The sequence below is a fragment of the Cucumis melo genome, chromosome 4, assembly GCF_025177605.1.
Source record: "Cucumis melo cultivar AY chromosome 4, USDA_Cmelo_AY_1.0, whole genome shotgun sequence".
Taxonomy (NCBI): Eukaryota; Viridiplantae; Streptophyta; class Magnoliopsida; order Cucurbitales; family Cucurbitaceae; genus Cucumis; species Cucumis melo.
The window spans coordinates 21,573,454-21,596,322 of NC_066860.1; the positions used below are offsets into that span (position 1 = coordinate 21,573,454).

The 22,869-nt window shown below is 32.1% G+C and overlaps 2 protein-coding genes across 2 annotated transcripts; one reads left to right on the forward strand and one right to left on the reverse strand.

Annotated features, from left to right (window-relative positions):
- Positions 1–1,354: 1,354 nt before the first annotated feature.
- LOC103499264 (4-coumarate--CoA ligase-like 6) lies at positions 1,355–14,881 on the forward strand. The gene is made up of 8 exons (XM_051083757.1): positions 1,355–1,497; positions 1,630–1,729; positions 10,801–11,923; positions 12,189–12,378; positions 13,020–13,165; positions 13,688–13,755; positions 14,438–14,540; positions 14,637–14,881. The coding sequence occupies exons 3-8, from the start codon at positions 10,811–10,813 to the stop codon at positions 14,751–14,753; spliced, it is 1,737 nt and encodes a 578-aa protein (XP_050939714.1). The 5' UTR covers positions 1,355–1,497; positions 1,630–1,729; positions 10,801–10,810; the 3' UTR covers positions 14,754–14,881.
- An 896-nt stretch (positions 14,882–15,777) lies between these two features.
- LOC103500265 (syntaxin-71-like) lies at positions 15,778–19,431 on the reverse strand. Its single transcript, XM_008463509.3, has 9 exons — positions 19,017–19,431; positions 18,660–18,785; positions 18,254–18,413; positions 18,047–18,132; positions 17,872–17,940; positions 17,732–17,776; positions 17,543–17,605; positions 17,284–17,360; positions 15,778–15,979 (listed from the first exon to the last, which is right to left on the reverse strand). The coding sequence occupies exons 1-9, from the start codon at positions 19,170–19,172 to the stop codon at positions 15,964–15,966; spliced, it is 798 nt and encodes a 265-aa protein (XP_008461731.2). The 5' UTR covers positions 19,173–19,431; the 3' UTR covers positions 15,778–15,963.
- Positions 19,432–22,869: the final 3,438 nt, after the last annotated feature.

The window sequence follows — 22,869 nt, forward strand, 5'->3', positions numbered from 1 at the left end:
ACGTGATATGAGACAAATGTTGCATATGTTTATGTGTAATTCTAAATAAGCGTTATATACTTGGATTCTTCTTTAGAAGAATTGTCAATTCTACCCCTATCTAACTACCCACTTATTTTTAATTGTCTTATGCAATTTATATGCTTCTTTTTCTTCTTTTCCAACTATCATTTGGGTAGAGGTATTCAAACTATTGCTACCTCGTTTTTTTTTTTTTAACTTTTAATTTTTAATATCTAACATAAAAATCATATGAAGGTATCTCCATACGATCCGATTGATAAACATAAAAAAAAAACAAATTAAAAAATGTTATTAACATAAATATAATATAAACAATAAACATGTTTAACTTGTTTAAATTTCATAAAAGGTTTATTTCTTTTTTTTTTAATTTTTTTAATTTTTTTTCAAAAATATTCATTTGATATCCACGTCTTGTTTATATATCCGTCAATTTTTTTTGTAAATTAAGACCTTGATATTTCGGTTGGTAACAATATTTTTAATCTTGATAAAAAAATATATATCTTTCAAATTTTACTTTTTTTTTTTTAATTCACTCTTTACTTATATTTTAAAAAAATAACCAAATTCTAAATAAAGAGGCAAATCACATTCTAAGTTCTTACAAATATATAAAAAGGATTGAAATTTGATAATTTTTTTTAAAATTATTCATATATTTTCAAGAAGTTGCACCTTCTAAACTTAGGTAAATGTTACAAAAGTATTTTTATCGTAGAAATTTTTAAAAATTTTGGATGGAAATCAAAATGAAATGACATGACAATAACTTAAAATGAAAGTTTAACTCATCATATTGCGTTAGATTGTTAGCCACCGTAATATTAAATTTCAATCCAACATGTCCCTACTTATATGGGTATTTCTACATTTTCACAAACACATAAAAAAATAAAAAACAAAATATCACTCACGTAAATATAATATTAAGAAATTAATAAAATTATCAAAAAAAATAATGACAAAATATTTACAAAATAATAAATAAAAAAAAAAAAGGACAAATTGTCCCATAGACTTATTCCCATGAATAAACTTCTAACTTGTTTAAAATTATAAAAGACTTATTTATTAATTTAAATTTATTTCAAATGCAATTTTATACCAAATTTGGAAGGACAGAGTAATTTTGAAAGATACAAGAGATAATATTGTGGTTTTAAGAAATATAAGGGTACTTTTTAAACGAAAGAATGTTTGTGGGTATTTATTATAATTTAGCTAAAAAGAATTACGCATCACGAAAATTTCAAAAAATTGACGTGGAGGCAGATTTCTTTGAACACGAAATTTCCGCCTATAAAACCACCAGAGTTGGGACCTGATTCGGTTACCTCTTTCCACTTGCGCTTCGCCTCCCTTGAATCTCCGTATTCCCATGCCGCCAGAAAAAGCCCTAGCTCATCGTCCCCGCCGGCCTCTATGGCCCCTCACTGTCGCGTGATCTCAAACCTTCGGCGGTTTCATTTCGTGAGATTTTCCGATTCTTCCATTCATTTCTCTTGATTCGTTTTCTTCCTTTTCACTGATCATCTCTTGTTGCTTCACATTCTTCTAAACCTGTTAATTCGATTCTAAGGAATGTGCGATTCAATGACGTAGGTTAGGGAACCGGAAGATTTGTCCAATAAATCAAACGCCTCATTTTTTTGCTGATCTCGATCGAAACGAACAGAGCAAGAAGATCTGTGTGCTGAATACGGTATTTTCTTCTTTTTCTTATGAATTTTTCTGCTTTTCGTTCTCTGGTTTCTTTCTTTTTAGTTTCTTATTTACAGATTGATACTTATAAATTGCATACGTTACTGAAATACCTGAAATGCAACATTCAGTTCGTTGGAGTAGAATGTAATTAGAAATAAGTTCTGGAACTTCGGAATCAAAGTTGTTGTGCATAACTAAATTTTATTTTTCTTGCGTCAGTTAAAACAATCACAAATATGCTATTTTATCTTTGATTCTCTTTTACTCCTACAATTGGTTATAAATAATCCACAGTGCCCATTAGTAAAAGTAGGCAAAGTTCTTTCTTCTCTTTTAACGAACTTAATTTCTTTATTTGTTTTACTTTTTACTTTCCGGAGTGTTCTCGTACGTTTCATAAATTTGTTTATAATATTTATTAATCTTCTTCTTTGATGATTATCTCTTTGGTCCTGCATGGTGACTAAGTGACCATCAGAGTCTGACCATTTCTTTTTCTCCCAACAAAAACTACCATTCCACGCCAAAAAATCTGTCATAAGTATTAAGCATCAGTCTTAAGACTCATGCATTTCCATTACCATCTATTTTATTTTAACAATTTTCTTTTAAATGTTTTAATAATTATTTGATCTGGCGACTGCGAATCAAAAGTTGAGTGCAATGAATGCACCCATCTATTATTCTTTTTTTTTTTTTCTAGAAAAGAAAAAAAGTAATAATTAAATGATTAATTTATATTCTATTTATTTAGTACAAGTCCTAACAATACCATGTAGTCTTGAAAATCTTTGAGAGATATCTTAGATACTTAGATTATAAAAGTTGTGATAAACAAATTAAATTTAGCGTGGGTCTTTTTTCTAAAAATATTATTAAAAATTAAATAAATAAATAGTTTATAATTTTTGTCCATATATACATTGGAAAGTGTATTTATTAACTGGTTACAGATTGTAAATAAGAAGATCCTAGATTTTGCTTTTTATAATTCGAGGTTCAAATTAGAGTATAATGAAGATTTTTAAAGTTTAGTGAGAGAAAAAAACTTTTAGTGTCCAACTAAAGTAGTGTACAGCAATTCTGGTCACTTAGGGTGCATTTGGGAGAGGGAAAGAGTTATGGAAAAAATAGATTATAATAATTCTAGAATCATGATAATCTTAGTGTTATAATAATATGTGTAGGGGAAATGTTATTATTGGTAGTGTATGGTAATATGTGTTTAGGGGAAATGTTATTATTGGTAATACTATGGTAATATGTGTTTGAGGAAAAGAATATAAAAGGTAGTGTTATGATTGTATGTGTTTGCGAAAGGAATTATGATAATAGTTTTATAATGATATGTGTTTGGGAGAAAGATTATGATTATAGTAATTTAAAAAATAATAATAAAATTTGGATTGGGTTATTTGGATAGGGTAATGTAGGATTGTAAGAAAGTAAAAGAGATGATAAGATATGGTTATTTAGGGATTAGAATAACCCTAATCTCTATTTATCATATTGCTTGGGCCAAACACGATTTGGCCCAATTTTTTAATCTTTTTCCTCCTAAAATCTCACCCCAAACACACCCTTGTATTTTGTTTTTTTATAGGAAATAATGTATTCCTACTCGTCGGAGGGAGGAATATTTTACAAAACACAAAAAAAATATATGAATTATTATTATTGTTCTTTTTTAATATCTTTTTTATCCTATTGTTTCTTAGTTTTATTTTATTTTAATTATTTTACTTTCAAATATTGAATTTTAGGCTTTATTGCTTTTTAATTCTTAAAAAGGTTCCTTTCTGAACTAGTTGATTGTGTCATTAAAAAGAAGAAGAAGTCTTTGCTTACATTTTTTTTTTTTATAAATTTAAAGGCATAATATTTTCTCATAGTATTTTTTACCCGACAATTAGCACTATCAAATTTCGATAAAATTTATCTTCGAAAAATTAAATTTAACATTTTCTAAAAATATAAAGATTCAAATGAAATAAAACTAACTTTAAAAAACTCTAACAAATTCATTTATTTGTTTTTTAAACAAAGAAAATTGTTTTTAAAATTATGAAAGAAAATTTTAAAAAATATTTAAAAAATATATTTTAATTTTTAAAAACAGAAAACAAACAGAGTTATCAAACATATATAACTTTTGTCCTCAATAAACAAAAATTAAAGAAAACAAAAATTAAAAATAAACTATTGAAATAATTACCCAACGGAGATTTAAATATTAAAAGAATGTATTTTTTCTTTAAAAATAGAAATACAAAATAAATTATCAACCATATATGGTTTTTTAAATTAATAAAAAAATTTAAAAACAAAATTAAAACAAAAAAAAATCAAAATATTACCAAAAAGATTCCTTAAAACCTTTATTAAAAATAGAAATATTAATTCAAATGAAATAGAACTCAAGTGTGTTGACTAGAATATTATTTTGAGAAGAAAAGTCACTATGGTTTGGAGACATTTTTTCTAAATCTTATAATTTAAAGAAAAAAACATTTAGGGATCCTTCAAGGCAAAAGATTGTATAAGACTACAATGATTATCCTAGCTACGGTGAATACTATTTAGAAAATCTTAATTAATTACGGTAAAAATTATTTCAAAACCTTCAATTTTCTACGATATTTACTATTTATTACAGTTTTTACTATCGATGTTCTTTTTTTTCTATTCTTTGTTGTAGTATTTATTATTTTCTTTTCAAACTAAAATAATTAGTCTACTATAAACAAATACTATTAGAATCTATATGCGCATTTAGAATATATTATTTATAAAATAAGTCTTTTTGAAGCAATTAGTATTTGGCAAGTACTAAATTAACTTTTTAAGAAGATTTAATTTACATAAATATAACAAAAACTCTTAAATATTTAGAGTCCATTTAACAAAATAATAAAAATCCATGAAGCTCGATTTTTTTTTCATAAAAACTCTTGTTTTTTAATATTGTGAGACGAGGTGTGTGCTTTTTTTTTTTTTTTCTTTTGCGATTTATTCATCTTGTTTCTTATTCATCTTCTCTTCCACATTTTATTTATTCGACGTTTAGAGTATAAGATCAAATCGTTTAAATTTCTTATTTCATCTTTATCATCTTTGGCTATGTATCATTGCATTTATAAATGATCGTGTACCAAAATCCAAACGATCGTGTATATTGCATTACATGATCATCGGATTTGAAGTTTTTCACTATTATTTACATTAGACTACACGATCACTTATTATAACCAACACGATCGATTATCATGGTCAATACAATCGTTTAAAATATATTATTTAACTACACGATTATTTATTCTAACATAAATGATCGTGTATACGAATCCGACGGTCGTTTAGATTATATTATATGATCGTTTATAGCTTTCTTTGCGTTTAGAGTTTATTATCCGATTGTTTAAGTTTGAAGTCCTATTCTCTATTGTTTAAAATAAGTTTTGTGTATTATGATTTAAACAATCATTTGGACTGTAGTACGTGATCGTTTAGAAGAACATTACTCGTACATGTGTGGTCGATTAATCACGTGTTGATTTGGATATTTTTTGTATTTCACATCATGGCCGTGTGAGCTTTTTTTCTTTTTCAAAATTGTTAGTGTAAATTTTTACTGAATTGTTATATTTTTTAAAAAACTCATTTCAATCTTTTTTTTTCCTTTTAATTTGAACTCTTTTTAAAAACTAAACACTTTAAAAATCTATTTTTAGTGGTTGCGAAACAACTAAATTTTTTCTTATTTTAACTTTTTAAATTAAATATTCGAAAATGTATTCAAAACATATTCAAGAAAAAAGGGTGATATATATAATATATATATATTTCTTTTCTTTCTTAATTTTGAAATGCACGAGTGAGTTTTGGATTCAGCTCAAGTGCATCTAATGAAATAGGGTAATCCATTGTCTTGGGCAATCTTCTGTCGAAGCCAATCCAATTTGGGGTTTAAGTAAATTTCAGTATGTGCTTTAAATTTACATTAAAAATACAGCCGATGCATAAATTTCTCTGATTATTGTCGTCTGTCTTTGAACCCCCATAATTAACGTGGCTGGAACCTAAACTTCAGCAACGTGAGCATCATCTTCGGCCACGCGTATAAATATAGGAAATTTTTGATCCCGTGCTTTTAGAGCACCCACTACCTAATAATCCTCTCTTTCACCTCTAACACCAACCTTCCTTCTTTTTATTACAACTTCAAACAATGGTCGGGACTTAACCTTATTTACTTTATTGTACTAATTTGGGCTTAAAATCAAATAGGTGGTTTTTTAAAAAAATATAACAAATCAGTAAAATATTTACATTGTATAAATTAATTTTAAAAACAAAAAAATCTATAGATCCATAATAGAAAATATAAAAAATGCTCTATCAACACACGATTAATGACCACACGCACACAAGTAATATTCTTCCAAAAGATTGTGTACTACCATCTAAACAAATAATCTATTATTGTTTAGCATGTTACATGATCATGTTGTTCTTTTTTAACAATGGAAAAAATACTTCAAATTTAAACGATTGTGTTGATCATGAAAAATCGATCGTGTAGTTCAATGTAAATTATTGTTAAAAACTTCAAATCTAACGATCATGTTGGTTATACTAAACGGTCGTGTTAATTAACTATGATATATAATGTCAACATGATCATTTAGATCATTTTAAATGATGGAAAAAATGCTTCAAATTTAAACGATCGTATTGACAAAGGTAAACGATCGTTTAAATCATGTTAAAATGAAATTTGGATGATTTTGATATTCTCGAATATGAGAAATATGAAGTACCTTCTCTAGAGAAAATGAATAAATCTTGAAGAAGAAGAGGAAGAAAGAGAAAATGTATAAATCGCAAAGAAGAATAATAAGAAAGAGAAAGTGAATAAATCGCAAAGAAGAAGAAAACGAGAAAGTGAATAAATCGCAAGAAAAAAAAAAAAAGAGAAGTGACCAATCGGAAAATATTGTATCGATTTCATGAACTTTTGCTTTTTCTTACCTTAACGTAAATATTTTTATGTTTTATTACGGTTATAAAAATTAACGAATCAAATATGTCCTTTCTTTTAAAATTGATTTTTTAATTTTATTTTAGGAAATATTTTTAAATGAACTAAAATATATAAAAAAAAAATATAACAAAATGTTAGATTATATTAATGTATTTAGACGAGATTGATAGATTTTAATTGATATCTATTAATTTGATAGATGTCTATCACTATATATTATCAATAGAATATAAAATTTTGTAAATATTTTAATAATTACTGAGAAAAACAATGAAAGAAAAAGGTGGAAGAAGAAAAATATTGATAAGGGGGAGGGAGGCAAAAATGATTGGCATTTAGCACACTTTTCTTAGATTAAAAAGGTGGGTAAAAACTATTTTATGCTTCTATACGATCAACTCACCGTTGGAGTAATTTAGTAAATTTATAATAAAATTGAAAATTTAAAGTTAATTAAGATTATACAATTAATTGATAGTCAAAATTCATCATTTCCAAGAAGAGTACGAGGACAAAGGATGGGAAGCAACAAAAAGGAAAGAAAAAATTCTCACAAAAAATGTTTGGTTTCGAAATGTTTTATTTTTTATTTTACCAACTCGAGTCAAAGGTATTTTGTAATTTTAAGAACAATAATTAAGTATATAATTATTTAAAAAATTATAAATATAGTAAAGTGATAAAATTCTAAGTTTATTAATAATATACCAATATTTACAACATAGATTATTAGAAGTAGGTTTTTATCCTTTGATAGATTTTGACAAATTTTATCATATTTGTAAATTTTTTAAAATGTTGCTTTATATTTAATTATTTTAATTATAATTGCTATATGTACGAATATTCCTTTATATTTCTTAGAGTAGAAAATTAGTTACATGCATGCCTGTTGCATCTATTCGGATGTCTTCTTTTGAAAGTATTATTTAATATTTTATTTAGTGAATGGTAAGAAGGAAAGCACAGTTTGGATGTTTTTCGAAGTACTATCCATCACTCAAAACTCAAAATTTTATACACCATCAACAAACAACTATTTTAAAAGATATTAGCATATATAGCACAGTACAACAATGATTGTAGATATAGTAAATTTTAAATCAAACTCTCACAAATCTATTACTAATATGAGTATGTTAATTTGAAAAATGACACATTATTGCAACAACCTGTATTTGAAAGGAAAATTTTAAGTGCATTCACCTATGTGCTTCCCCATTCCTTTACTATATAAATTTAAAATTAAGGGGTCGTTTGGAGGAATAGTTGAGTTATAGAGGGTTAGTGTTATGATAAACGTAATTTTATCATAACATGTGTTTGGGAGAAAGTTTTAAAAGATAGTTTTATGATAAAATGTGTTTGGAGGAAAAATTTAAAAATGTAGTTTTATAGGGGAATTGAAGATATTGAGTTTGGGAAATTGAAAAAGGTTTAAAAAGAAGAAAAGAGAGAAGAGGTTACGATAACCCTTCTCCCAAACAAAGGTTGGGTTACCATAACCCAACTCCACATTGATAACCTTTGGGCCAAACGGTCCCTAAAGGTGTAGTTTGTATGGTGGAGGATGAGGAGCATATAAATAGATGTATTCTAACCATTGTTCTATTTGAAATATGGAATTGAAAAAGATTACCCATGAATACTTTCAAATTTGAAACAATATTTTTTTAAGAGAAAGAAATAAATAAACAAGAATTTCACATTCCCACTAACTTCACCATAAGCCACACCCCATGACATGGGCCGATAGGATAGTATCCTCTTTGACTGTTTGTGGTGCTTTTGTTTGTTTTGTTTTATTTCTCGAATTGTGTACTTTTGTTTAATCGTATTTGTAAATCAAGTTCCAAAAAATGCTTGTCCCTCTCCTACTTTTATACTAAATTCACCCTCTAAAGTTTAATTTCTATCGATATGAGGAATTATGATTCCTTTTTTTTTAAAGAAAATAGATGTGAGAAATTATAATTTAGTACCATTCAAGAAATTAAGAATAATAATTAAGTATATTTTAAAATGTTAACTTATCTAAGAATGTTTAGCCTGTGATAAAAAAAAAATGTTGAATTGATAATTATCATAGGAGAGAATAATTTGAAAATAGAATCACGAGAAAACATATGTGACGAATGAATTAATAAACATCTTTGATTATTGATGAACTAATCGGTAAATAGTCTCTTTATACTTATCCCACTGGACCCAACTTGAGGACAAACTAGGTTAGTATTCTTACCTCAGACATAATATTAATAAATCTTCTAATTATCATTTGATAAAATATTAAATTAAACTTTTACAGATGAAGTTTGTAATTTAAAATTGTCACAGAATCCGTTTCCCGACACCATTATCTGTCGTTCAAATGCAACACCGATGTCTGTCTGTTCTCCATTCTTCGAGTTGCTTGCTTTAGGTTTTAGGGCATTGTTTTTGCTTAGAGTTCTTTGATTAATTTACCTATTTACTTATCAAATATAGAGAAATTGGAGAAACAGTGAAAATAATTTCCTTACGATCAATATTCCATCAAAGTGTTGGAATTTGTGAAGACTGGATTCTGCTTAACCAAAGAATGGGGAGGAAAAAGATCATGAATGAGAAAGGGATGCCCTACTTTTTTTTTTTTTTTAATAATCATAATGAGTAATATTTTAAAGATTAATCGTGTATAACAACGTTGAAAAAGAATTGCAAATAGTTAAATATGGAAGTTTATCAATTATAGACTCCATCAGTAATAAACTAATATTTGTCATATGATGATAAATTTTTATTGTTGATAGATTACAAATTTTATTATGTTTGTAATTTTTTAAAATGTCATATATGCAAATACTTTAAATCTATTTTTGAACTATGAAAAAAATTAACAAACGAGGCTTGGGGCTTTGCCCAAGCAGGATTCAAAAGGGCGCGTCGTAGATGTGTGCCTTTATTTGAGCTCACGGCTTGAGGTTTTTTTTCTTTTTCTTATTATTATTTTAAAAAATAGCAATAATTAGTGTTTTTCTCTTCTTTATTAACTAAAAGACATCAAATTTACTAAGCCTAAGATGCAAAGTTTTTTGGGTTTACGTTTATATTTTTTCATATTTATGATTTATCTGTGCTCCCTCTTTTATGTACTTTTATGTATAGTGCATAAAAAGAAAACTGTTTTTTTATGTCACATCAACAACTATTGCATTTTATTGGGACTTAGCTTTAAAAAAATACTTTTTTTTAGTCTAATGAATATGACAGATATATCAAAGAATAAAGCATGTAAAAGTGGCATAGTTTAGTAGAGTAATTGATTTTGTTAGTGAATTTGTTAAGGTTCTGTTAGTTTGTTAATGTATTTATTATTAACTCTCTGTGTAACAAACAAGCCTTAATGTGGTGTTTCTATAAAAGAAACTCATGAAGAGAGAATATTATTATTCTCTAAATACCTTATGGTAATATGTAATGCCACCTCAATGCATTCCAATCTCCATTTAAAACAAACTTACAAACTTTAACAACTACAGTGTAACTTTTTTGAACTTACCAAATAAAAATCAATTTTAAAGGGTCAAAATGTAATTTCATCTTTTTTGTTTTTTTTACTATGATTACATTATTAGATAAGTGATATATCATGTAAATAGAAGATGACAAAACTGTTGAATATATTTACAAAATATAATAAAAATTTCAAAATTTTTTTAAATGTCTATGCACTGGTAGATACTATAGAAGTCTATCAGTGTTTACTATTGCTGAAATTTAAAATTTTGACATATTTGGTAAATATTTTGGTTTATTATGTTTATATTCGAGAAATGCTGTAATATTAGAAATATTAATAGAAGTTTAGTATATAAGATGAAATGAGACGAGGAACGAATGATTCGTGTCTATCAACTATGAGATGAAGATCATTAAACCATGTAGGAAAATTGTGGACCAAGATTATGAGTTTTATTCTTTTGATCACTGAAAAGTTCACAATGTAATGTTTTGATATTTGTTTGCTTGTTCTTTTCTTTCAGTTTATGAAAAATGGCACGGCTCTTAAGCAATGATCAGTTCAGTTTTGAAACGCCAGAAAATGAGGCTGCTATCACTAAAAAAATTCCTCTCTCTGAACGCACCAACAAATATCCTAATTGGTATTCACCAGATACAGGAATTTGTCATAGTGTCCATGGCTACAGAAAACTTCCCTCTGATCCATTTCTTGATGTTGTCTCCTTCATCTTCTCCGTCCAGTTCCAACACAATGGACATTCGGCTCTCATTGATTCCTTAACTGGAAATTCAATATCTTACAAAGAATTGTTTCCTATGGTAAAATCCATGGCTTCTGGTCTCCATAACTTAGGTATATCACAAGGGGATGTAGTTTTGCTTATGTTACCAAATTCAATTTTCTATCCCATTATTATTTTGGGTGCCCTGTATTTGGGAGCTGTTATTACAACCATGTTTCCTCAAAGCAGCTCCTCTGAAATCAAGAAACGAATCACTGATTGCAATGTGCGTTTGGCATTTACAATAACTCAGAAAATCAAGAATTTTGAAGCATTGGGAATTAAGACAATTGGTGTACCAGAAAATACGAACTTCGACTTGATGAGGCCTATGGGATTTTCTTCTTTTTATGAACTTATTTCAAGTGGTTCTGATTTGATTAAAAGACCAGTGATTAGACAAGAAGATACAGCTGCTATATTGTTTTCTTCAGGTACTACTGGAGTGAGCAAAGGGGTTATGTTATCACATAGAAATTTTATATCTACCATTGAGCTTTTCGTTCGGTTTGAAGCTTCACAGTATGAATATTTGCCTACAAAGAACGTGTATCTGGCTGCTATACCAATGTTTCATATCTATGGTCTCTCCATTTTTGTGATGGGATTAATGTCATTGGGGTCTAGTGTTGTTGTAATGAGCAAATTTGATGTCAAAGATGTGGTCAAGGCCATTGATAGATTTAAGGTCACACATTTTCCAGTTGTTCCACCTATATTGATAGCTTTGTCTAGGACTGCAGAGAAAATTGGTGTGCGTAGATTTCGAAGTTTGAAACAAGTTTCTTGTGGGGCTGCTGCTTCCAGCAAGAAGACCATAGATGATTTTGTGCAGGCTCTCTCTCATGTTGACTTCATTCAGGTATTGATTAAACCAATTCTGTTTATGATGGATTGACAATAACTTAGAACAGGCTTAATTTCAAAAACAAAAGGGTGAAAATAGGCTTAATTTTCAAAAATCAAAAACAAAAAACGAAATGGTTTGGGGTGGTCTTACTTTTGATTGTGAAGCATCCAAAGGAATGTCTGAATCTGTTCTGTATTACTACCCAATCTAACTCATAATGTTGATGTGCTATGTTTGTCAGTTTGAACAATGCTTGGTTTGATGTATTTGTGGTCAGGGATATGGCATGACAGAGTCCACAGCTATAGGAACCCGTGGTTTCAATAACAAAAAGACTAGAAATTATTTGTCGGTGGGACTTTTAGCTCCAAACACAGAAGCTAAAGTCGTCGATTGGGTTACCGGATCTTCCATGCCTCCTGGTAAAACCGGCGAACTTTTGTTACGAGGACCTGGTTCAATGAAAGGTTTGATTGATTCTTTCTAAAACCTTCTGCGCATAGCCCGAAGATCTTGTTAACTACCATTTACTTTAAAGTTTATACTAATAGCTAGGTTTCTATATATCTTTTGTTTATATTACTACCAAATCTAAAGGTTGAAGTTGATGAGTTATAACTCACAACATACTTAATACTTTGTTTCTATTCTTAACCCATCTGTTTGTTGGCTGTAGTGAATATCACATTTCTCTTCCATACTTTTCTCACTTTCATCATTCTAGAGTTCACAGCTGTTTCCATTACTGTGCATCTACCCTCACCATTAAAGAAGCATGAATATGGATATGGGCATAACATAAACATAGTGACATGCCATATATTAGACATATAGCGCACTACACGGTGATGCCACGTTTATTAGAATGCACATTTTTCAAAATATATATCATTTTTATACAAAAAGAAGACTTAAAGCAAATGGGTTGAATGTTTATGAATGTATGTACTCAAAAAACTTAGCCTTGATGTATGTCTCATTCAGAAGTTATTATTAATTCTTGTCACGCATGTGTCTTTTAAGTATACTCAACAACGATCACAAAGATATGTCACCAACTACAGTTGGAATGCTTATTCTGAAACATTAATTTGTTTTATGTTTACAGGGTACTTGAATAATCCAGAAGCAACAATGTCCACTATAGACCAAGAAAATTGGCTGCATACTGGAGACATTGTCTACTTTGACCGAGATGGATACTTGTATGTTGTTGATCGTTTGAAGGAGGTTATAAAGTATAAAGGCTTTCAGGTACAATATAATAATCCAAATTTTCATGTTTTTTGCTTTGTCAAAGATACTGCTACAGCTTATGAGTTATCACACTTGTGCAAGTTTAGCATGATTTACATTTATTTTTAGCTAAGGATAATTGCAAAGATGACAAAATTTAGACCTATCATCAATAGTAGTCTATCACTTATAGACCATATCACTCGTTGAAGCCTATCAACGATAAAATCTATCATTAATAGATTTTGTTGTATTTGCAATTCTGTGATAATGTTACTATATAATCAATTATTATTTTGAAAAATGCTACCTAATGTGCAATTATCCTAGCTTTTTATATAATTGACGTTAACTCAGCCAACAAAAATAAAACATGGTTACCAAACCAAACGGAGCTTTAAATGCATACAAGTTTAACCTTCGAGGAGTTAAAAGCACTGGTTTTTCACTCTGATCTAGCTTGTGATGTGTCAATGCTTTGAATGAAGTTCATGATGGATAAAGTTTCTAATGTAATTTGCTTAATCTGTTATTTTGTAGATTGCACCTACTGATTTAGAAGCTGTAGTGATCGCACATCCTGAAGTTCTTGATACTGCAGTAGCAGCGTAAGTATTATTCTAATCACCACACACAATTTTAAGATAGACAGTAAATATCTTTTAGTAAGTTACTGTGTCATTTCAGTCAAAACTAATACACTTTAAAATCTAGCTAGGCGACATTAAATTATTCTAAAAGTGTCTGCATATATAATTTTTAAGTGAATATAAAAACATCCCTAGATTTATGAAGATGATTGTAAATAAATATCTCAAATAAAAAATTTAGAAATATCTCATGCTCTCTTTTAATCTTGAAGGAATTCTAAAACTCTTTTAGACAAGGGCAATGTCATAACATTTCTAGAATAAATCCTATGGCTAAGCTCAAAGATCTCACGCCTATAAATAGGACATTTTATTCTCATTTGTAAAGCAAACGAAGAAAAAGAAGAAGAAAGAAAGCGAAGCTACGAAGCAAGAAAGTTAGACAAACATAGATGAAGAAAATTGAGTGGCCATCTTTATAGATTCTTAATAAAAAGTTTCTTTATTTCCACGTGATTCTCTCTTATTCTTTTTCGCCAATTTCTTCAACACAAGTGTCAAACAAGAAAACACAAACAAATTGTGGGACAAAGCAACGTCAATCCTTGTAAATTTTAATCATAATCAGCCAAGTTAATGTTGATGCTGTTATAATTTTTCAGATCATATCTTAGAGGCATTTTTTGCATGATTTTTTCAGGGCCAAAGATGAAGAATGTGGTGAAATTCCAGTGGCATTTGTGGTAAAGAAGCCAGGAAGTACACTCTCACAAAAGGATGTTGTTGATTACGTTGCTCAACAGGTTTCCCATATTTTTCAAATCTGCCCATGCATTTTTTAACATTAAAAATGTTCACATATATATATATATATAATATATATTATTTTGTCTCTGCAGGTTGCACCATATAAAAAAGTTAGAAAAGTGATTTTTACGGAATCAATACCAAAGTCTGCTGCTGGTAAAGTACTTCGAAGGGAACTACAGAAACATTTGCCAGCTTCTAAATTATGATGAGCTCTCCAGCCATTGCTTTTGTTCCTTTCTTTTCCTTATAACTAATTGGCTCTATCACCCCAAATATTTGTAATAACGGTATTTTGTGACGATTCCTTTATTGCAATTCAATCCCTATTCTTGAAGAGTTCTTCGAATTCTATCAACTTCATCAAAGTGCATATGTCCATGGGATGGGAGATGCCTTCTCCGTCTCCGTCTTCCAAATTTTGCATGGGAATACATGTGGGATTCATATGAAAAATTCTCATTCAGTACTTTTTCTAACTACTAATTTATTGATTCTCGAGATAAAATGAAAAAAATATTTACATAAATAGTTTCTTTTTTGGGATTTTTTTCAAAAATAGAACAAAAAAGCTAAAACATTTACACTAAATTGACAACGTAAAATATCAAAAATAATCTAATAAACACATTTAATCGATCATGATACATGATAAACAAGGGCGAGAACGTTTAGACTATACAATCTCGTGTGGTGGAATATATTCTTATTTTTGCAATTTGTTCCTTTTCTCAAATTGAGAGTGAAGGGTCAAACATGTTAAAAAGATTGTTAATTTCTTTCTTTTATTATGTAATAAACGGGGGTTGTATTTGTATTGATGGTCTAAAAGCAAAGGGTATATTAGATAATTTCTTTTGGAGGGGTTAAGTAATTTTGAGTAAAAAAGAATATATTCCTTTGAATATTAGAGAGCAAAATTATTGCTTTTATGTGAACAGTGTTTGTGGACTAAAAGTGCTTGATTTGTCGATCAAAGTTTGAACATGATCGACTTTGAGATGCATGTTCAAATGGATATCATAAATAAAAGCAATGGTTGTATAAAATCCATCAGGTCATAGCAACGACATTCACAGATGGCTGTTATCGCACAACATTTCAAGACATGAATAAATGCCTAAGTATGCATATTGTTGTCCTGATTTCTACATATGATCTAAAATGTCAAGCATGGGAGATCAGTATTCAAATTCGAAACGAAAAGCAAAGACAGGTTACACAAGTGCAATATTAAAGAATCAAGCAACATAACCAAGAATTGATAGTACACAGCAAGTCCGGTGTAAAAGAATATGACGTACAAATATTATAAACAACACAAACACGATCACATTATTTACTGGATACAGATACTCTTCCTAGCAACCTTGACACAAATATTCCACAAGAACATGAAGTTTTTTCCCCTTCCTTAGCTCACTTCTTCAACACACTGCAGAGAGAGACAATCTCATTTAGAACTTCAAATTATTTTGACATGGTTAACCAAACAAAACATAAAAACTTCAGCTAACATATCAACAGATTCAAGTTCTGATATACAATTACTGAGATAAAATCTCTCAAAAAACAAAGGAGAATGAAACCTCCGTCCATGGTTCTGACATGAACATCATCACTTTCTTTCATTCCTTGCAACCTTGTAGGTGTAGCAACGTCCAAAGACATTGTTTTAAGTTCAGGCTTCCCAGCCTAAAAGATTGAGCCTAGACCCTTCAAAGGTTATTTATAGAAATCCCAAACTCTTTATTCGGGAACCTCCTTATGTGACAGGGTTCTCACTTTCTATAACTTTCTATAATGTATGAGGTTAATCCACGTAAATCAATAAATAAAATGAATCAATAAAAATCGAAATTCACATAACATTCAAAAATTCCCTAGAAGATCTGACAGAAATCCCAATCAGTTAATAATACTACAGTTGGAATGGAAGCTCGATCAACTAGATAGGATCTGAATCTTGAACCTGTAATTAGAGTACTATTTCCACATTCCATAGGTCGGGCTGTTAAGACCTTATAGTAGGATATGAGATTCTATGGGCCAGTACCTATCTTAAGGCCATTCCCCAGGAAAATATTTTTATTCTCATTCATCATCGCAGTCCAAAAGAGATGATCCCGATTGATTGCACATTTGACAAGAAACCAAGCACGTTAAATTTCAATTAATCAATACCCCAGAGATCCAGGCTTCTCTAGTCTTTCCAAATGCCTCTTCCTCCAACAATTTTAAAAAGTGACTTAATCCAGGCCTAACATCAGTTTACCAAACATGAATCCTTTTTCTTCCTTTATTTATTTATTTCTTTCGTTCTATTTTTTATTTTTTATTTTTTTTGGTAAGAACCAAGCTTTCATGAAGAGAAGTGAAAAAATGTACAAGAGGTACAAAAAGAACTAGCCCAAAAAGAAAAAGGAACACCCCGAAAAACTACAAAAAATGGTTTCCAATCCAACAAAATCAAACTGAAGTCATAGTTACAAAAAGGCCACACGAATGAAGCCCACAAGGAAACGAACTTCACCAACTCCCAAACATCATCAAATGACATCTCTAATACTAAAAGTTCTATTTTCCTTTCCGGGTCAGCCACCCCATAAAATAGTCATATGTCAAACTTCAGTACATGAAAATGGTAAAAATGGCACATGGGGAGAATTAAAAATGATTCAGAAACGCTAAACGATTACAGCTATCGTTCTTTGGGGGATGGGTAGAATGAAAACTTACTTGTATAGATAAGCAGCAATCCCCAAGATTATACACAACAAAATGATATCAATACAGAAATTTCTGCTGGACCTTAGCTGTAGTAAAATAAAACTCACGTTACATAAACTTACAAACTTCTTACAAATATACATATAAATCTAGGTATTCGGCATGCACGAGGAATAAGGATAAGCACATATGTACGCAACGGTCAGGAATATACACCTCAGGAACTGACAATAAAAGTTAAATAGTGATTGGAGGAACAGAGGAAAACCTGGTTAACTGTGTCCCTTAATCTAACGTTGGTGTTCTTAAGGTCAGATGCAGCCTTGTCCACCTGCCATGATTCAAAAAGAAAATTTGGTGGTTTTCATAAACATGAACATCGAGACTACAAGAACATATATACATATACATATGTGTAATTAGAGATATAAAAATCTAATGAGACAGACATCGTTACCTTAGTGTCAATCTCGTCCATCAAAGGAACTTGCCTGTCTATTTCCTGCAAATAACATGCCACACTCACTATCAACTAACACGTTGGTTAGGGGAAAGAAATTAATAACAATAAGATCTCCCGCCTAGAAGATAACTAACCTCATTCATATCATGTGCCATATTCTTCAGAGTATCCAACCCTTCTGATATCATGTCCAATCCTTGATCCTGCATATGCACCAAAACGAAGGGTTTAAACCACAGCAATTGGCACAATAAGCATGCAGCCTTCCTTCTTCAACAAAGAAACTACACTAGGATACATATAATTTACCTGCTTCATCTTCCTCATTTCGTACTCCTGTCTGAACTGACTGGACTCCTCAGTGTGTTGGAAGTACTCATCATCAAATCGCCCATCTTTTATCAATTCAAATGTCCATATCAAATATAGGATTAGTTCATGGTATCCACGACTAAAAGTAGAAAGAAAGTTCCACAAAGACGGTTGAACAAAATTCAACTGAATTTAATACATCACCTGAGTCAAATTTGATTTCTGTCCGTGAAGCTGAGGATGTCCAGCCACCATTATTTTTCGTGGTAGTCACAGTTCCATCTGGTATAGCTTGAATCCTATCCGGCAATGCAAGCACCAAATCATTCCGAGTGGTAAGATCTTCAGTTGATAGCCCTTTAACCTGTCAATAGATTATGTGAACATCCAATGCAATCTATTGGTAGAAGCTACAGTTCAAATTCAGTGGCTCAACTTCAATAGAGTATAAAATTTGCAAAACCATCCTAAGTTCAAAATGAATTTAAGAACCTAATCCTTTATCACAATCCTCTCATCAATTCATATGAGATGTATAGCTTTTAAGATGGAATTTGAGTTACGAGAGTGAATTTTCAAAATAAATTTAGTGAAGACAGTGAATACAAACCCTCTTTACAGCCAACCTCTGCAACTTGGGGACATCCTCCAGTAATCGAGCCTTCGTACGACGAATCTCCGCATTCAACGCCACCACGGATGCCCTATTCTTCTCTTTAGAAGCATCCTCCGCTTTCTGCACACACACGCACACACACACACACACAACACTCCTAAATTAGAACCCAGCCTCCTCACCAGAAAATTAAGATGCTAAATCATCTATTTAAACCAAGATTTATCCACAGAATAAAACCTAGATCATAAACGGAAGAAGCTACTAATTCAGAATTAAAAACATTCATTTCCTTATTGAGAAACATAACGAGTAGAAACTAAGAAATTGACTGAGGGATCGGAGTCAAACCTGTAGAGCGGCTTCAATGTCAGCTTCAACAGTGGCGTAGAGACGAGCGAAGGCATCGTCGCCGGAGACATTGAGATCTCTCTGCTTTTCTATATCATATTTGTCGTACTTCTGGCAGATTGCATCTACTCTGGTCAAAAGGTCGATCACGCTCATCTTCGATCCTTAGCCTCCGCGCTCCGGTGGGTTTCCGGTGACTTACGGCGGTGAAAGTGGTTCCGAGAATCTCTACGGAAATCGTGCACAAAAGCTAGTGTAATGACTCATACACTGGGCTTAATTTCATAATTGTAGTTTCCTTTCCCTATATGATGGAATATTACAAAGAAACATAAAACTTTTTAGGATGGAATATTACAAAGAAACCTAAATCTTCCTACCATCTTTGGAATGGATAATTTATTAAAATAAAGTTAGTTTTTAAAACTTATTACGAAAATAACGCTATCCTAAAAGAATTTATCAAAATAATGTTTTTTTTCTTTTTTTTTTTTTTATTTTCTTTAATCTGTTGCAGAACTCGTCCAAATTAGTTTATTTAAAAAAAAAAAAAGCAAAAGCAAAGAGATGGGCGAGTCTTGAAGAGATGTCTTAATTAAATGCAAAGAAGGATTTTGGTCAAAATTCAAACCCACCGTCTGATTTTCGAAAGATCGACTTCTGACTCCTGAACCTATTAAATTAAGTACAGTTTTTTTTTCTTATCTAAACTGATAGAACTCAATTGCCTTCGCTGACTATTTGTACGAGCCAGCAATGCGGGGAGGAGTTTCTCCCTCTCATCCGTATTTCATCTTATCAACTACTCAGATGAATGTCTTAAGCAAATGAATAAAGAAAAGAGAGAATGCAAGTCCGAAGGATAGGCTTTTCTGACTGAACTTTCTCCTATTAAGTCGCCTCACCATCCTCTCCTCGCCCAAGCCAATCGAATCTCCAGTGAAAGGGAGGTATCCGAAGGATGCGACCGAGTAAGTAGGGTGAAAGAGGAAGACTAAGCAAGAGAAATTCTGGATAGGATAGATTAGTTTCATAGGTGACGAGGATAGGAGTATTCCGAGCCGAGTGGGAGTGGGGATATTTTTGCAAGAAACCGCGGAAATCTGCCATGGGTCTTCGGTCAACGAGCCCAAAAAGAATGAGAAAAATGGCCCTCTTTTTCATCCCCTTTTTCCGGTACTCTCCGGCTTTTCGGAAAAGAAATCTATTCCATTTTTCGAGAAAGGAATGCCATCTTTGAGCTCTCCCTAAGGGAAAGTGTCATTCAATCATTTCTTCTGCGCTTAGAACCTTGGAAACTATCTCATAGAATCTTAGCTTCGCTCCTGAATCATTCTCAGTTTCATTATTCATAGGGAATGAAATCAGATGTCTATGATTTACAAATAGAGTCATGAAAGAGCGAGACCCTACGAAATGACAGAAAGGAATCTTCGCTGCACCCTCTTTCATTCGTAGTTGCATGATTCCTAGGAATGAGAGAAGAGACAAGAGTGGAATAGAGAAGAGAATCTGAGCTTCTATTCGAGACTTTTTCCTTTCTTCTCTGAACTCATATGGATTTCAGACTCCTTCTACGTGGTCAAGTCGAATGAAGATGAATCTTGCTAGCAGCTCAACCGGCTGGAAGGGACTGATTTCAACCCCCCCCCCCCTTGTGATTATCTGATCAAAAGTAGACCATATCATTCGTGACCCAAAGAATAATAAATAAGGAAGACGGAGAAGGCATCCTTAATTTCTTGATAGTAGTAGGAGTTCTTGTCTACTTTGGTCATGAATCTGCCGTGAAAAGGCATCGCTTTACTTTCTGGATTCTTGAAAAGAGTAGTTAGCAGGCAGGGGTTCTTTTTTGGTGGACCTCCCTGTACGGGGGTATATAAGCTTGGGGCCCTCTTTCCCCTTAGGAATGGGTCTGTAACGCCCCGAAAATTTAAGGTAAAATTTTTCTCGTTTTATGTAAAATGCAAGTTGATATAATAATAATATAATAGTAATTATATTATTATTATTAATGATTATTTTATTGGTTATAATATTAATATTATAAATATTATTATTATTAATATTTATTTTAATTGTTATAATATTAATATTATATATTATTATTATAAATTAATATTACAGAAATATTTTTTATTTATAAAACAATAAAATAAATTATTTATTATTTAATATTAATATTATTAATATATCATTATTATTACTTTATTAATATCATTATTATTTATATTTAATATATATCATTATTTAAGTTTTAAATTATTAATATTATAAATTATTAAGAATTATATTTATATATATATATATATAACAAATTTTTTTTAAAAACCCTACCTCGCGCGCCGCCTAACCCCCCCCTCGAAATTTCTTTTCTCTCCCGCCGCCGCCCATCCATTTCCTTCTTCTTCTTCTCCCTTCCTCGCCCGTCACCGCCAGCCATCTCTCCCTTCGTTTTCTCCTTCTCCTTCGTGTTCTTCTCCATCTCAGCCACCATCACCCATCGTCTCCATCTCCGTCGGCGTGTGTAGGTTCACCGGTCGTCGTCCGCCGCGGCTCCCCATCCATTTCCGATTTCCTTCTCGGCCTCACACAACGGCAGATCTGCCGCCGCTCATCGCCGCTCCACGAAACAACCAGCTCCGTTCCTCGTGCTTCGTCCGCGAAGCGCCGCCGCCGTTGTTCGCCGGAGGAAAGGATCACCGAAACCGCGGCTACCATTTTCTTCGTCCAACCCGACCCGGCTCCAAGTCGGCTGTCCAAGCCGAGCCGCCAGCCGCTTCAAGCCGAGCCGCCAGCCGCTTCAAGCCGAGCCGCCAGCCGCTTCAAGCCGAGCCGCCAGCCGCTTCAAGCCGAGCCGCCAGCCGCTTCAAGCCGAGCCGCCAGCCGCTTCAAGCCGAGCCGCCAGCCGCTTCAAGCCGAGCCGCCAGCCGCTTCAAGCCGAGCCGTGAGCCGAGTGAGCCGAGCCGCGAGCCGAGTGAGCCGAGCCGCGAGCCGAGTGAGCCGAGCCGCGAGCCGAACCAAGCCGAGCCGAGCCGAGCCGAGCCGAGCCGAGCCACCTAAGCCTTCTTTCCTCCACTTCGGTTCACGGTGAGTCTTCGGTAAGGATTGTTTTGATGAATTCCCTAATGTTACCTCGTCCGATTCGAGTTTGAATGTTGGATTAAGATATGGCCCTACTTTTCTCCCTTGAAGGTAGTACAGAGTTGACGCTTAAGTTCTCGGGTTCCGCGACAGACCTGGTTGGAGATAGCTTCCTTTCCTTGGGTAAGTCAACGGATGACCTTTTAAATCAACTGCTACTAGGGCCACCCACTAAAACCTTCGTGTTTCGTTTAGGTGGATCTGTTGAGCGTAGTTTTCAATCGAGGGGCATCACCGAGTTTCTGGTAAGGGTTTTCCTACTACTGGACCCCGAGTCCAGGCTAAAACCGTAGTAATCCACAGGGGATTACACGTTAGTGACTGTACTGAATATCTGTATGCGTGTTGACTGTTAAGTACTGATATTATTTTCGGTCTGATGAAAATATACTGTGCCTGCTGTTGTGGATTGAAATTATATGTTGATGGACCTTAAAGTTACGGTTAGTATGTATTAAACTCTGGTCTGGATGTGGTTCATGGAGTTTGGATGGGGAAGGACAGTGAGTCCGGTTTTGGTTGGGTAGTCGATTGGGCCTAGGGTTTCCCTATTGGTGTACGAATCGGAATGCATATAGCAACTGAGGGTGTAGATGTTTAAACCTATACTATCTGACTGACAAAGCCTATGGCGGGACTGTAATATGAATGTCGTTGAGATGTGACTGATGTAGACAGTTTGGTAAGGGCTGAGGGGTAACGGTTAGCT